The 14300-nt window shown below is 34.9% G+C and overlaps 3 protein-coding genes across 13 annotated transcripts in view; 2 read left to right on the plus strand and 1 right to left on the minus strand.

The window, feature by feature from the left end:
- Positions 1-800: 800 nt before the first annotated feature.
- Positions 801-8644, plus strand: LOC116013441 (tRNA (cytosine(34)-C(5))-methyltransferase-like). Its single transcript, XM_031253203.1, has 15 exons — positions 801-1130; positions 1211-1299; positions 1796-1862; positions 1991-2106; positions 2586-2652; positions 2846-2894; positions 3017-3102; positions 3290-3555; positions 3633-3688; positions 4218-4303; positions 4890-4982; positions 6290-6617; positions 7092-7651; positions 7967-8201; positions 8287-8644. Exons 1-15 carry the CDS (start codon positions 918-920, stop codon positions 8511-8513), a joined length of 2538 nt encoding a protein of 845 aa, XP_031109063.1. The 5' UTR covers positions 801-917; the 3' UTR covers positions 8514-8644.
- Positions 8645-9144: 500 nt separating this feature from the next.
- LOC116013439 (ras-related protein Rab11D) lies at positions 9145-10868 on the minus strand. Its single transcript, XM_031253193.1, has 2 exons — positions 10456-10868; positions 9145-9899 (listed from the first exon to the last, which is right to left on the minus strand). The coding sequence occupies exons 1-2, from the start codon at positions 10689-10691 to the stop codon at positions 9455-9457; spliced, it is 681 nt and encodes a 226-aa protein (XP_031109053.1). The 5' UTR covers positions 10692-10868; the 3' UTR covers positions 9145-9454.
- Positions 10869-13786: 2918 nt separating this feature from the next.
- Positions 13787-14300, plus strand: part of LOC116013440 (polyadenylate-binding protein 1-like) — a 3447-nt gene continuing 2933 nt past the window's right edge. For all 11 annotated transcript variants that reach the window (XR_004097248.1, XR_004097249.1, XR_004097250.1 and 8 more), the window contains exons 1-2: positions 13787-14006; positions 14098-14209. Coding sequence is in view for 8 of the 11 variants with exons in the window: in XM_031253196.1 (XP_031109056.1) it covers positions 13938-14006; positions 14098-14209 (181 nt within the window). In the remaining 3 variants the exon portion in view is untranslated. The remainder of the gene's footprint in view (positions 14007-14097; positions 14210-14300) is intronic.

The following is a 14300-nucleotide window of genomic DNA, read 5'->3' on the forward strand; positions in this document are numbered from 1 at the left end:
ATTAATAGATATTGTTTGCATATATGACATATTATACCATCATTAAGGAAATGCATCCAATTAGAATTTAAATTTACTAATACAAAAATTAAAATTTACATCTTTTTTTAATATAACTTTCTTAGTTATTATTCATATTGTTAGAATTATAATATATATGAAATACACTTAGGAATAAATGAAATTAATTATGTCATTTTTTTTCTATAAATTTATTTAAATGTGTACATAATTAATTAGAGACTATTAATTATACAAAATTTAAATTTAAATTTTATATGCTATGAAAATAGATACTTAACCAAATATTTGGAGTTACAACTATATTGTTATTGTACATTTTAAAATATTTATATATTTTTTAAATTTTTTATTTAAATTCATAATAACATAATTTTATTCGTGCATTGCACGGGTAAAACACTAGTTACTTAATATAAAAGCGTCATGATTTTTATGACAAATTTTATTGTGTGCCATGATTTTTGTTTACTTAAAATTTTGCCACTCCATAAATGTGGCAATTTACAAATAAATAAATAAATTTGTTTTAGAAAATAAAATAAAAAAAGACATGTATCAACTTCATAAAGATTTAATCTGTAAAACAAGTCAAATGGAAACTTAACTGAACGATTTAACTAATTTAAGAGACTTGAATGAAGTTTTTTATTTTTATTTTTACTTAGGTGGCCTAATTGCATTATCTAATTGATTAAGGGCTATTTGACTTTTTCCAATACATTTTAAGCGATTCTCCCTCCCCTTAGGTAAAATTGGGCTTGGGCCTAAATGTTTAAAGCTTGGGAGCCCGGCGTCCGCCGTTAACTGAACCCGCCGGATCTCACTCCCTCCTTTCTGTTTCTGAGGAGGGAAGGCAGTTAAGCAAGCAGCAACCTCAAGAGCGAAGAGGAAGAATGGGAGGTGGAGGTCGATCTCGCACGCAGAGAAAACACTTCCGGCAGCATAGAGATAACGTCTGGAAACGGCGAAAATTCGATTCTCAGCAACCGCCGGCGGCGGACAACTCTACCTCTGCGCATGATGATGCTAACGGCAACTCCAACAATAGCAATTCCACCTGGGAGCCTTTCGACTCCCGTAATCTTTCGTTTGACGAATATTACAAGGTAAATTGATACTCTGTCTGTGTACTCTTCTCTCTATAAGAGTGTATATGCATGAACTCAAGTTGGAATGTGATGTGTAGGAGCAAGGAATAGTGCCGCCGGAAGAGTGGGAGACTTTCATTGATTATCTCCGGACTCCGCTCCCTGCTGCTTTCAGAATCAATTCCAGGTCTCTCTCTCAGAATCAATCAGTGCATTATGCATTGTAGGATAATACACTCCGCACTTATATCTGAATTTTTATAGTGCTGAAATGTCGGTATATTGGATTTTTGCAAAAAAATTTGAACTATTTGCTCATTTTCTCTTATTTCTGGCATAATATCCTGAGAGTTGAAGTATTCTAATTCTAAAACATTATAACATATTCACATAGGATAATAAACCGGTTGTCATAAGTTATCCAGGTGATAAAAGAATAATAATAATTAAAAAAAAAAAAAAAAAAAGGAGATCAATTTTTTCTACCTGTGAAGCTTGCACAAGGATACAAGGTTTAGGCTTTTTGAGCTTGTGGCTTATAGATCTTCAACATTCTTGAATATCTAAAAACTGATACAAATTTTTAATTTAAAGTATGATGTTTTGAAAGTCGAGTTAATTTCTGAAAATTAAGTTGCTATTTTTAATTGTATATTTGCTTTTCTGTTCATGTGACTTTGCAGTAGCCAGTGCTACATGGATATTCGTTCAAAGTTGGAGGGTGATTTCATGAATTCTCTTCAGGCAGAGGTTTGTTATCCTCCCCTGAAATCACACATATATGAATCACATAATGTTCTGCATCAAATTTGAGGCTAATAGATCATAGCCCATATGTATATATATATAGCTATAAACTCAACCCAATCATTTCCCAGAGTGCAGATGGGAGTGAAGTAGAGGCAATCAAACCACTGCCCTGGTACCCTGAGAACCTTGCTTGGCATTCCAATTTTTCTCGGAACCAGTTGAGAAAGAACCAGACGCTTGAGAGGTAAATGATGCTTTTATTTTTGTGTATAGTAAAGAAGAGGAAGATTTCCCCCCAAGGCCTGAATAAGCCTTATAGAAACACACACAAGGGGCTGACACAAACAAAAGAAACAATACAAGGGCTGTGATCCTATATTTTTTTTTTTTGCCCTGCTCTTCCAAAAAAGAACCATTTTCATGAGCTACCTCATAGTTACCGCAGAAAGCATAGTCAAGATTAAACTATCTATATGTATAATCTTCTTTGGTAACTTGCTTATATTATTATATAATTATAACTGGCTTTCCAATCTAAACCTTTTCAGTGTTAAGTAATGGTATAATCCCTTGAAACAACCTTTCTGAAAAGTGGAGGTCAAGGCCATGCAAAAACCTTGTGTATTAGCCTATTAGGTTTGACATGTGTATGTAAATATATAATTCAAGTGTAAATAGATTAACTAATCACTTATTCACGGTTTTGATTAACAAAAATTTCAGGTTCCATGAGTTCTTGAAACTACAAAATGAAATTGGCAACATTACAAGACAGGAAGCTGTTAGCATGGTTGGCCAACTTTACTTTCCTGTCTATTTTGGAGTGTGCTCTTTACATTTAGTTGGAATATAGTCATGCCTTTTCTTTGCCATTTGAATTGACTTCAAAATTGAGGTTTACTAACTACTTGACTATCCATTAATGTACCGGAGTTGATTTTTATTTATTTATTTTTTTTTTTTTATAAATTTCTTTGCTTCAGGTGCCTCCACTGTTCCTCGATGTACGTCCAGATCATTTTGTTCTTGATAGTAAGCTTCTTTCTGTAAGTTTACCTTTGAGAAAGAGAAGTCCTTACTATAAGTGTTAAGGATATATGCCTAACATACAATGTTTACTCTGATTGATTTTGACTATTTCTTTACTAATGCAGTGTGTGCAGCTCCAGGTTCTAAAACATTTCAGTTACTTGAGATGATATACCACTCAGCAGAACAGGGTTTATTACCTAGCGGACTGGTACTCTCCTGTTCTCTCACTCTCTTCCTCTAGTTTCTGGGTCCTTATATACCAAAATATATCATCATTTTGGCTACTCTGCAACTTTCTTTGTATTAGTGATATCCTAATCTTCTTTTTCTTGGATTGTAAGAATATTCTATCATTTGCAAATCTCTGTTATATATCTTAATACTCCTCCTTATAGGTGATAGCAAATGATGTTGATGTACCAAGGTGCAACCTTCTTATCCATCAGACAAAGAGAATGTGCACTGCCAACTTAATAGTCACAAATCATGAAGCACAGCACTTCCCCAGTTGTCATTTGAATAGACACCATCCAAAAAGTTCTGAGATGAGGAATTCAGAGGATCCCCAAATCACTCAGCTACTATTTGATCGTGTTTTATGTGACGTTCCATGCAGTGGGGATGGGACTTTACGCAAGGCACCTGATATTTGGAGGAAATGGTAGTTATCTATTTATTATTGTAGCCTTTCTTGATCTTGTACTATATATATCTCATTATTTGCATATTCCTTTGTAGGAATGGGGGGATGGCCAATGGTCTGTATGGTCTACAAGTTCAGATTGCGATGCGAGGTTTTTTCTACTGCTATTTTTTGGTTTTATAGTTGATATGTCTTGTACTGTTTTAACTCACATATACCAATCATCTCAGAGCTATTTGTTGCGACTTCTAAGAATGAATCAATTAACTTCCTTAAAAGAATAAAGTATATTTATTTGCTCAAATTTTAACAACTCTATTTTCTTGTGCCCTTCCCATGATTTTATCCCTTAAAGCCTTTAAGGGAAAAGCTAGGTGAACAGATTGTTTCTGCTGGAGTGCATTATATGGAATGCAGTTTCACAGGCAAACCATAATGGCATGGTTTGACTGCTGCAAAGCCTTATTGATTAATTCCTTTATTTATATAAGAAGAGAACCTAAGCTGTTTTAGATGATGGTGGTAGGGAGATCCTGAGGATCAATAGAAGGTGCAAGTGATTTGAAAATGGCGTAAAACCTGTGGTTGATAACTGTGTAGATTAAAAATGCTTTTCTTGCTACTTTCCTTTCTTTCCTATACCTTAATTAATTTTATAGATGGTCATCCATGTATTTCAGGTTTGTCTTTGCTTAAAGTTGGTGGGCGGATGGTTTATTCAACCTGCTCAATGAATCCTGTTGAGAATGAGGCTGTGGTTGCTGAGGTAATGTGGTTTAATAGGAAATGTTTCCACTTTACATTCTTAAAAAGTTATTCACAGGCAATCCTTGATACATTAGTGGGATTTAGATGGAAGAGGAAAGGGAATGATCAGGAAGATATTTGCGTTGATTTGAACTTGTCCATCTCTTACTCTGTAATGCATAGTTGTCTAACTTGTCTTCCTGGTCTCTTTGATTTGTGAGCAATTGTTATATGCAACAGAATCTGTGTCAATGGTATCTGAGAAAACTTTCTATAATGATGAGATGCTGACCTCTCTCTGTTTTTGGTTCCGCCTTCAATTTTCCTTATAAACTTAGGTCATCGATTTTAATTGTAAGGATGGCATACTGACCCATCTGTTTTTAGTTCAACAAGATAACCATCACAACTCTTGATTAAATTTATGCCATCAATTTTCTTTTTTTAATCATATATGGAGTAATTTATATCATTAAATTTTGTCTAGCTTTCATCATATTTAAGTTGCTTTTGTTTACCTATCCTTTAACAGGTATTTCACTATCATAACAATTATTACAATCCAACTCAGCTTCACAACCAATCACAATTGTCTTCTTCTCCAGGTTCTGCGTAGGTGCGGGCAGTCTGTTGAACTTCTTGATGTCTCCAATGAGCTTCCTCATCTTATTCGCCGGCCAGGTCTTAAAAGATGGAAGGTGTATGGCAAGCTTTTCTAGTGCCTATTAACACATAATCTTTGACATATTTTTCTTTCTTTTGTTCTTCTTCTGGGATCATTTGAGGCCTTTAACAAATTTTGCTCTAAGTTCTCCTGTAACTGTAAGTATGATTAAGGCATTTGGTTTATGAGTTCTGTATCCCACATCGGATATCAGATTTGATTCTGATTATTTCATTTGATTGTGTACTCTTGCTACTCCACCACTGGATTTAAATCCTCTACTCTTTAGTGATGATAAAAGCCATTGCCCTTCCCCTCTCCTACTTTTGGACTTTGGAATAAAAAATAGAGAAGAAAAAGTGTGTGTATATATATATATTTACACTAGAAAAGCTTGCCATATGTGTGCATTTGTTGCGGAATTTGAATATATTTGTGTGCATATTTATTTATTTGGAATCCTATTCTTGTTTACTACCAAAAAAAGATATTTTTACAAAAATCCATTCTAAATACTAAGTACTTGGTTCCGATATTTAAGCCAAATACCCCCTTAAATGTGTTCATACATAGTTTTCTATTTGGGGTTGTGTAGGATGGCTTCTAGAACCTTTCTGTAGAAAATTTTCCCCATGACAGAGGATCATGGGCTCTGCTACTGTCATGCCCTAGTGAATCTGAGAAACAGAAGGGTTAGGCGTCAAGTGTGATTACAAAGAAGCAATGCATGAATTAAAAAAAACTTATAGCTTGCATATTCAAAGCCCAAGAGAGGAGAATAATAGGCATGCCATAACTAATTTACGTGTATATATTATATATAAAGAATGATGCACATGTTTTCTATGTATGGATTACACACACACACACGTATTATGTTGGATAAAGTTTATTGCAAACCCACCTAGAATTTCTTTTTAGTAATCCAGTAAGGTAAGAGTAAGGTACTCATCTAGCTTGACAATATGCCTAGATCTCAGGACTTTTTCTTCCATTTGATTTTTCTCAATGTCTTTTACAAGTACACATTGACTGTCTATTTAAGTGGGTTGCAAAAGAAGTAATTTGGAATACCATACTGCTAGATAACTGTTAACACATTATTGTGCTTGTGCTAAGATTAGAGGATACAATAGGAAAACAGACATCTGTCTAAGTTGCTAATATAAACTCTTCTTTTGACTGAATCCAGGGCAGCATGACAAATTTCCATGATCTGCACAGACAAGGGGAGGGGGATAATTTTTAATGCGGGACACTTTGTTATCATGCATAATACTCTTTGATTCATGTTTAGTTCACATTGCATGTGATCTGATAATCATTTAACTGAAATTGCAGGTTAAGGATAAAGGAGTGTGGTTGACTTCTTACAGAGATGTTCCTAAACATCGCAGAGCTGCAATTGTTCCAGGAATGTTTCCTTCTGGCAAGACCGAAGTAGATTCATCTATGAATGAAGTGACCAGTACTGAATTGTGTGATAATGGTTGTAACCAGAATTTTAAAAATGTGGTACTGATAGCAGAAGAACATGCAACTTCCACTAACATCATGGAGGAGGAAGTCTCAACATTACCTTTAGAACACTGTATGAGAATAGTGCCTCATGATCAGAACACTGGAGCTTTTTTTATTGCTGTCTTTCAAAAGCTTTCCCAATTGCCAGGCAAGTAAAATTTATTTTGATCAGTTTTGATTGTAGAATATTTAGTGTTTTCTGAGTTTGATGTTACATGGTGCCTTGGTGTTTGTCTGCTGCTGCATATGTATGTCAAAGCGACTGCAGAGACTGTACCCAAAAAAACCACTACTTGCATTTTGAGTATAAAATTTCATTTGGTATAAGTATAGTGATTCTTTACTGCTTGGAGAGTTCTTTCAAAATAAACAAATAAATAGTGTGTCAACTTACAACATGCCTTCTGGATCTAGGTTAATTCAGTAAATAGTGTATCATTACTTTTATTTTTCCTGATCCTCAGCAACGAAGGATTGAAGGCTTGCTTGTAGTTTAGTCATGGCTATTAAGTGCATGGCAACTCATGCTTGAAACTGGGATGTTTTTCCTCCAATTTCAGTGCTTGTTTTTAATCTCATTTGCATCACCATTAAATTGTTTACTTTCTCTTTATCCAAGCAGATAATCATAAAGAACTTGCCAGTCAGCCGGAGAAATTGAACTCCAGTGAATATGTTCAAATAGAGAAGTCAACAGCTGAGATCAAAGAGGCTTCAAAAGGGTTGGAAGCAAAGTCAGCAGATACTGAAAGTGTTCGAATTCATGAGGGGACAAAAGACACAGATATACTTGATAATGATATAGATGACCCTACTTTGAATAATAAGTCTGGTAAAACATCTCAAGGAAATGAAACTGACGATGTCCAACCTTCTACTAATACTAGTGCTAGTCCAGAGGCAGAGATGGTAGGAAGAAAACGGAAATTACAAATTCAGGGCAAGTGGAGAGGGGTTGACCCTGTTATCTTTTTCAGGGAAGATGAAGTTATAAATAAGATCAAGAATTTCTATGGTATTAAAGAATCTTTACCCTTTGATGGGCATCTCATTACAAGAAATAGTGATATTAACCATGTGAAGCGAATCTACTATATATCTAAGTCTGTGAAGAAGGTTCTTGAACTCAATTTTATAACTGGACAGCAGCTTAAGATAGCTTCAGTTGGTCTGAAGATTTCTGTAAGTTTTCAACTTTTCCTTATATTTAACTTGCAGCAGTGTTTTTTTTTTAAAAAAAATAATATTTCCACTCAGTAGTCAGTCTGGCAGGAAGGGCATTATTTGAATTTTTGTTTTAGGAAAAAAAAAAATTGCATACTAGGCACGCCAGTTTTACACCACTTTTCCTCACCCCACAAGGGGGAGAAAAGAAAAGAAATATGAGACAAATTTGAACTTGTGTTGTGTGTGTGAGAGAGATGCAACTTGTTTTTATCCTCGTATTTATTTTACATCCAATGCATTTTGTGATAAGTTTAGTTTACTTTTGTTCAGGAACGTCACACATCTAAAGACAGTGTTTCTGCACCATGTGCATTTCGCATAACATCCGAAGGGTTGCCATTGCTACTGCCACATGTAACAAAACAAATTCTGTATGCGTCTCCCATAGACTTCAAACATCTGCTCCAGTACAAAAGCATTAAATTCGCAGATTTCGTTGATGCTGACTTTGGAGAGAAGGCTTCAAACCTATTGTTGGGTTGCTGTGTGGCGGTTTTAGATAAAGGTTACATATGGCCATGTATTATAATAATCACATCTTAGAATAATATAGTTTTGTGTTCGTTCTAAAGGTTCGTTGTTTCCTGCAGATAAGCAGGTCGCAATTGGGTGCTGGAAAGGGAGGGCAAATATCTCTGTGATGGTCTCTGCACTTGATTGTCAAGAACTATTAGAAAGGATGCCTATGTACATGGAAGAGGATACAGCGTTGTCTTTGCATGAAAACAAACCATCAGTTGTAAAGGAAGAAGATCAAATAGGAGACAATACTGAAACTAAAGCAAATTCTGAAGTTCTTGAGCAAACTGGAACATAGTTTACCACTATTTAAGGCCATGTATTGTACCATTTACATTTTTTGTAAGCTCTTACTATTTGTCCCCGGGCTCTATTTAGTGATGTAGTTTCAAGTACAAAGAACTACCATAAATTTTTTTTTTTTCAGCATTTTCTCTGTTTCCATTAGATCGCGTATAAATTGTGAGGGGGATTTATTTTTTTATATGGCAATTATAAATGATTTTTTTACATGCTTATAGAGGACATAATAGGACAGCAGATTAACTTGTTAAAACATTCCCCCATCATGTCAGGATATTCAAGGTGGTCTGCACGGACTACTAGTTCAGTAAGTAATATTTGAAAAAAGATATCAAAGTTTTAAAATTTGACAAGGGATTATGCCTAAAGCGGAAGCGAGGAGATCTCTTGTGTGTACATCATCTCAAATGCCCTGTCGAGTATCGTGAGATTTTAATGGTAGATCTTTTGGGTGTTTCTCAATTGATGCAGATCATTTCTTCATTAATGCTTTTGTGTTACCCATCTTGCAGATAATTTTTTTTGTTTTTTAAAGAAAGGTTGCAGACAAGTGATAAACAGGATGAAACTCACCTCCATGACTTCTGTAATAAATAAGGATCCAAAATGAAAGAGAGACTGTAAACTAGTGGTAACAAAAGCAATCTGCAATCTCATCTTGAAATTAAAGGCAACAGATCCACAATATGAAGACATTCCACAATGTACTAACATAATACTTCCTAGAATGGAAGAAACCCAATATGGTCACCCCGTGTAACAACTAGTTTATCCACTCAACAACATGTAACCATTTCCCCCCCTCCCAAAACCAGTATGTAAAAAATTATAAAATTTTAAGATATACAATCAAAATAAACCAGATATTAGAAGAATGGCTATCATCAGAATCTCGTAGAGCCTGCCAAACAAAAGAAGACGAATCATACCATCCCCTCAGGAACTACAGCACATAGACTTCTTCTCTGGGATGACTTGCGCAGGGCCAGGCACAAGAATCTTCTTGCCGGTTAAAGATGCAGCGTTCCCATTCCCTTGATTCTCAGCAGCCGCGAGATTCTTCCTGTTCACAATGTTGAAGATCTCTGTTAGCACCGTCATGAATGCTTCCTCCACGTTTTTAGCTTCCATCGCAGACGTCTCCAAGAAGAACAACCCTTCCTTCTGAGCAAACTCTTTAGCATCCTCAGTGGGAACATCGCGCCTGTCTTCCAGATCAGTTTTGTTCCCGATTAGCATGATCACTATGTTCTTATCAGCATGAGCACGCAGCTCTTCCAACCAACGAGGTATGTGATCAAAGGTTTGACGTTTTGTTATATCGTACACTAACATAGCACCCACAGCTCCTCTGTAGTAGGCACTCGTAACAGCTCTATATCTGGTCATAAATTAGGGCACCAAAAGAACACAACTCAGCATTCAGCAATCCACAAGCTTTTTGCACAACTTGCTTACTAACACCATACATTTCACAATTTAAACAAACATTTTGGCGCAATAAATAACCCAATTTAAAAAAAAATAAAATTGTGTGATTCTTTACAAGATAATTTCTGTTATGTTCTATACTTTGGCCCTGTTTGGCGCTCGTTAAAAAATCAATATGAGTGTTTGATTAATTAGCTTTTTATAACAATTTTTTCGATCAATTTTTTAAAAATCATTTTAAATGTAATCAGCTATTGGCTACCAACTAATTTACCAAAAATTAATTTACCAAAACAATTTTCTACGTTCAGTGCTAATGCTATCAACTAGTCAAATCCATTTACAAAACACTCCTTTTATCTTTTTCGGTCCAAAGAATCAATGCTCATGACCATCCATTTAGAATGATAATGGAGTTGCCATCTCATTACATAATAGTTTGGCAGATCCAAGCATCCTAAATTAAGCACAGAAACAAGATGAGATGAGAGAAGAGAATATAATACCGTTCTTGGCCAGCGGTGTCCCAGATCTGAGCTTTGACGGACTTGTGTTGGATGAGCATAGTCCTAGTTTGGAACTCCACCCCAATGGTAGCCTTTGAATCGAGACTAAACTCGTTCCGGGCAAACCGAGCCAGTATCTGAGACTTCCCCACCGCCGAGTCTCCGATCAGCACCACCTTGAACACATAATCTATCTTCTGCCCCGCCGCATCACCATATCCTCCTCCACTCGCCATTCTCTCTCCCTCCAAAACTCCCTTCAATTCTCTCTCTCTCTCTCTCTATGCACTTTCCCCTATCTCTCTCCCCTTTTGTAGATTGAGAGTAGCAGCGTAGGCGTAGCTGAGGAGAGAAGAGAAGAGTGGAAAAACAGAGAACAGCGTAGACGGTAGATCTTGACGATTGAAATGTCGTTTACTAATTACTAGGGTCTCTCCTTAATCCCCTTTTATATATTCCTTTGCATTTTTTACTGTAAAAAGAAAACTGAGTTACGGAGTAGTACTTTTTTAGTAGTAAAACTTCTTCTTGTTTCCCAATATTAAATTATGATGTGTTTAAATTAGTACAAGAATATTAATATTTTTATCAAATTATAGAAATATGAATCACTTTTAATTTGTACGGGATTACATGTATAATTTTATTGTCGGCGCTGAATTATTACATTTAAACCGTTACGGAAAATTGGTATTTAGTTATTGCAAAATAAATGTTATTTAGATTAAATTTTTGTGCTTTTTGTTGAGCTAAATTTTTGTGTTAAGTACTCTTCTTTTAGGTGATCTCTCACGAGTGTGTAATCAACTCACCAATTAGACTTCAGTCTTCATGTAATCATGTGTGTAAATGGGATCGAATTTATAATAATTCAAACCTCACATTGTCGCCTTGAGTCGTGACTTCAAGTCAGATAGTGAACCACGATGCTAAACCTGCGGAAACTACATTTTTTGTTCTGTGTTATAATTTGTCATGCTTATTGTTATGTTCAATTATTTTAAAATAATAAAATTGAGAGTGAACTCCAAATTGAATTAGATTAATTTTTTACTATACATTTGTTACATGATTTAGTTAGTTATTTGATTAGTTCTCTAACTAAATACAATGATAATGTTAAAAATTTAAACTTTTGTTACTATTTTTTTTACTAGTCGTTGTTATAAGGTTAAACTCCTAACTTTCATACTAAAATCACTCAAATTTTTTGTTGTGTTTAATATTTCAAGCTAAACTTTGACATCCTTTTGAAGGTTGTGAATATCTACCACTCACTTTCCTCACGATCTCTATTGGACTCATTTGTAAATCGTACAAATAAAATTTAAATTTTCAACATTGCTCGTGTATTTAGTAAAAAAATTGACTAAAACGACTAAATTAAGAAATAAATGAATAGTCGAATGACTTAATTTAATTATATTGAATTTCAAGAATTTTGATATTTTAAAATAATTGAAGACACTTTTTTGTTATTTCTACATGAATTAGTAAACCATCACGAGTTAACTATATATTAAGTCACATTAAGCTGTAAAAAATTTGATATAAAATATTTTAATTTTGTACTATTATAAGTTCACTTTACGAGAAGTCAAACTAAAAAATTGTAGTTAATAAATTAATTTACCTGAAATCGCTCTATATTTTGAAAAGGTCTTGACTCTGGTAAAATGAGTTTAAATTGTTTAATTATGAGATAGAAAGTTCAAATTTGTGAAATGCAAATACCATTGGAGGGTGATAAGAAGAGAGTATATTCAAAGTGAATGGGCAGATTCCTTGTGCGTACTGACTACCAACATTTAATCTTGTCTGATGAGCCATTGAGTCACCGTAATTTACATCCTTTCAAATGTTTTGTCGGGTCAGGATGTAAGGAATCTTTAGGTTAAGAATTTAACCTTGTGAGAGATGAAGAATATAGTATATTTTTAAATAGAGAATCATAAACAAAAGAATTGAAAATTGTTATTAAAGAAAAAAAAAAACCAATATTCGTGGATCGAGGATTGATCAAGAATGTCTAATGTGGAAAAGACAAGAGCTTTAAATAAATAAATAAATAATTGTGGTGGGATTGGAGATGAGACGAGAGTGGGGCTGGAACAGTCACGTTGCAATGATGACAGCTTAATGCAGCATTTAATCATTCATCATAATATATCAATTCAGTTAAAAACATACGGAGTAATTAACTATAATTAAAATAATAATTATAATTATAGGAAATTGAAAAGGAAACAATTTGATTGGGAAGTGAACAGTTGTATCGCATTGGTCGATTCCGACGTGGACAGAAACGAATGTTCTACGCCCGTATTTCTCGGGCGGGCTGCCTGTCTCCCCTGACACTTTGACCCATTAGAGATTTCTGTCGTCCAGAGCCCACGGCCCAACAAACTATCCTTTTACGGCCCATGGGCTCGTACCACAACATTAAGGTTATGTATTACTGAACTTGCTTTATATTGGATCCTCAAAACTTGATTTCTTACCGAGTAATAATGAGTATTTGACATTTCAAAATTGTAATATAATGAGATCAAATAGATAAAGGCCTTGTTTAGTAAAGGTTTATTAGTTGATAGTTGTTAGCTGATTGAATTAGAGTGTATTATTAGTGAATAACATTAACTAATTATAGAAAGGTGTTCGATAAAGGGACACTACGCTAAGGTATGTACTAAAATTATAGTAAAGTACACAAGGAGACTAGATCAAATAAAAAATTCATTTATGACGGAATTCATTTCTGACGATACTAGCAATAAGATGAAGCATGGATCACACCAGTTAGTATTATCAAATCGGGCCTGCATACACCCATTAGACCCGCCCCAGCACGGACCGAATTTTTTGTGGGCTTTTGTTGGCCAGCTCGCAAGCCAAATTTTGACGAACATTTATTGGCCGACCCGCGGCCTAGGGTTCATGCAACCTTAGCCCGCTCCACGCAGGTTAACAGGCCTCACGTGCTTTTACTTTTTGAATATATATACATTAGTTAATTCAACATTTTCTATGCATTCTTGAAATATTTATTTTTATGAAAAATTTGATAATTATTTGATAAATTTTGAAATAGTGTATTGAACTTTCGTGCAATGTGCGTGCAGTAACTAGTCATAATTATAAAGTACAATAGAGTAAAATTAGTTGAAATCCTTAATATTCTAATTTTGGCAACTCAGAAATTTTATTAGCCGTTGAAAAAACAAACAATTTAAAATTTTTGGTCCCAGCCATGGCATCCGGCATCCCTACTGTTTTTACTTTTTAGTATAGTTTGAAACTTTGAATCAGTGAAGCAGAGTCAAACCCTGATTAAAATTTTGGGGGGAATATATAAGTAGAAAGGGTGAGAGAGAGAATGGCGGCGCTGTCCTTCAGTGAGATTCGGTGTATTGAGGAGCGGAGGAGAGAAAATATCATCGGCGAGGAGAGGGCGAAGGGATCTATCGGAGATCAGATCAGAAATGGACGGCGAAGAAAACGAAAGCTTTGGCGAGGTGGAACAACAACTCCGGCCGGGCAGCGCTGCTAAGGTCTTCTTTCAATTCTTGCTTTTTTCTTTATTTTCTCCCTTTCGATCTGAATTGAATTGAATTTTGTGCGATGGAATTGGCGTACGAGTAGGACTTAGCCGACATCTGGAAAGAAATAGGGGAGATTAAACAGAAAGTGGCGGAAATCCGTGAAATTCAAGCTAAATTATTTGAAGAATACGTCCTCGTCGATTCTTCTCAAGGTTTAACTTCAATTTTCCTGGCCCCAAATTTCATTTCCAACCTTTTCTCTCTCTCTCTTTTTTTTTTTTTTTTTTTTTTTTTTTTTTTTTT

The sequence above is a fragment of the Ipomoea triloba genome, chromosome 3, assembly GCF_003576645.1.
Source record: "Ipomoea triloba cultivar NCNSP0323 chromosome 3, ASM357664v1".
NCBI lineage: Eukaryota > Viridiplantae > Streptophyta > Magnoliopsida > Solanales > Convolvulaceae > Ipomoea > Ipomoea triloba.

Coding starts and splice junctions, on each gene's coding strand:
- LOC116013441 (XM_031253203.1), top strand. CDS start 918: ATGGGAGGTGGAGGTCGATCTCGCACGCAGAGAAAACACTTCCGGCAG. Junction 3,556..3,632: donor CCTGATATTTGGAGGAAATG/GTAGTTATCTAT, acceptor ATTCCTTTGTAG/GAATGGGGGGATGGCCAATG. Junction 6,618..7,091: donor AAAGCTTTCCCAATTGCCAG/GCAAGTAAAATT, acceptor TTATCCAAGCAG/ATAATCATAAAGAACTTGCC.
- LOC116013439 (XM_031253193.1), bottom strand. CDS start 10,691: ATGGCGAGTGGAGGAGGATATGGTGATGCGGCGGGGCAGAAGATAGAT. Junction 9,900..10,455: donor GACACCGCTGGCCAAGAACG/GTATTATATTCT, acceptor ATTTATGACCAG/ATATAGAGCTGTTACGAGTG.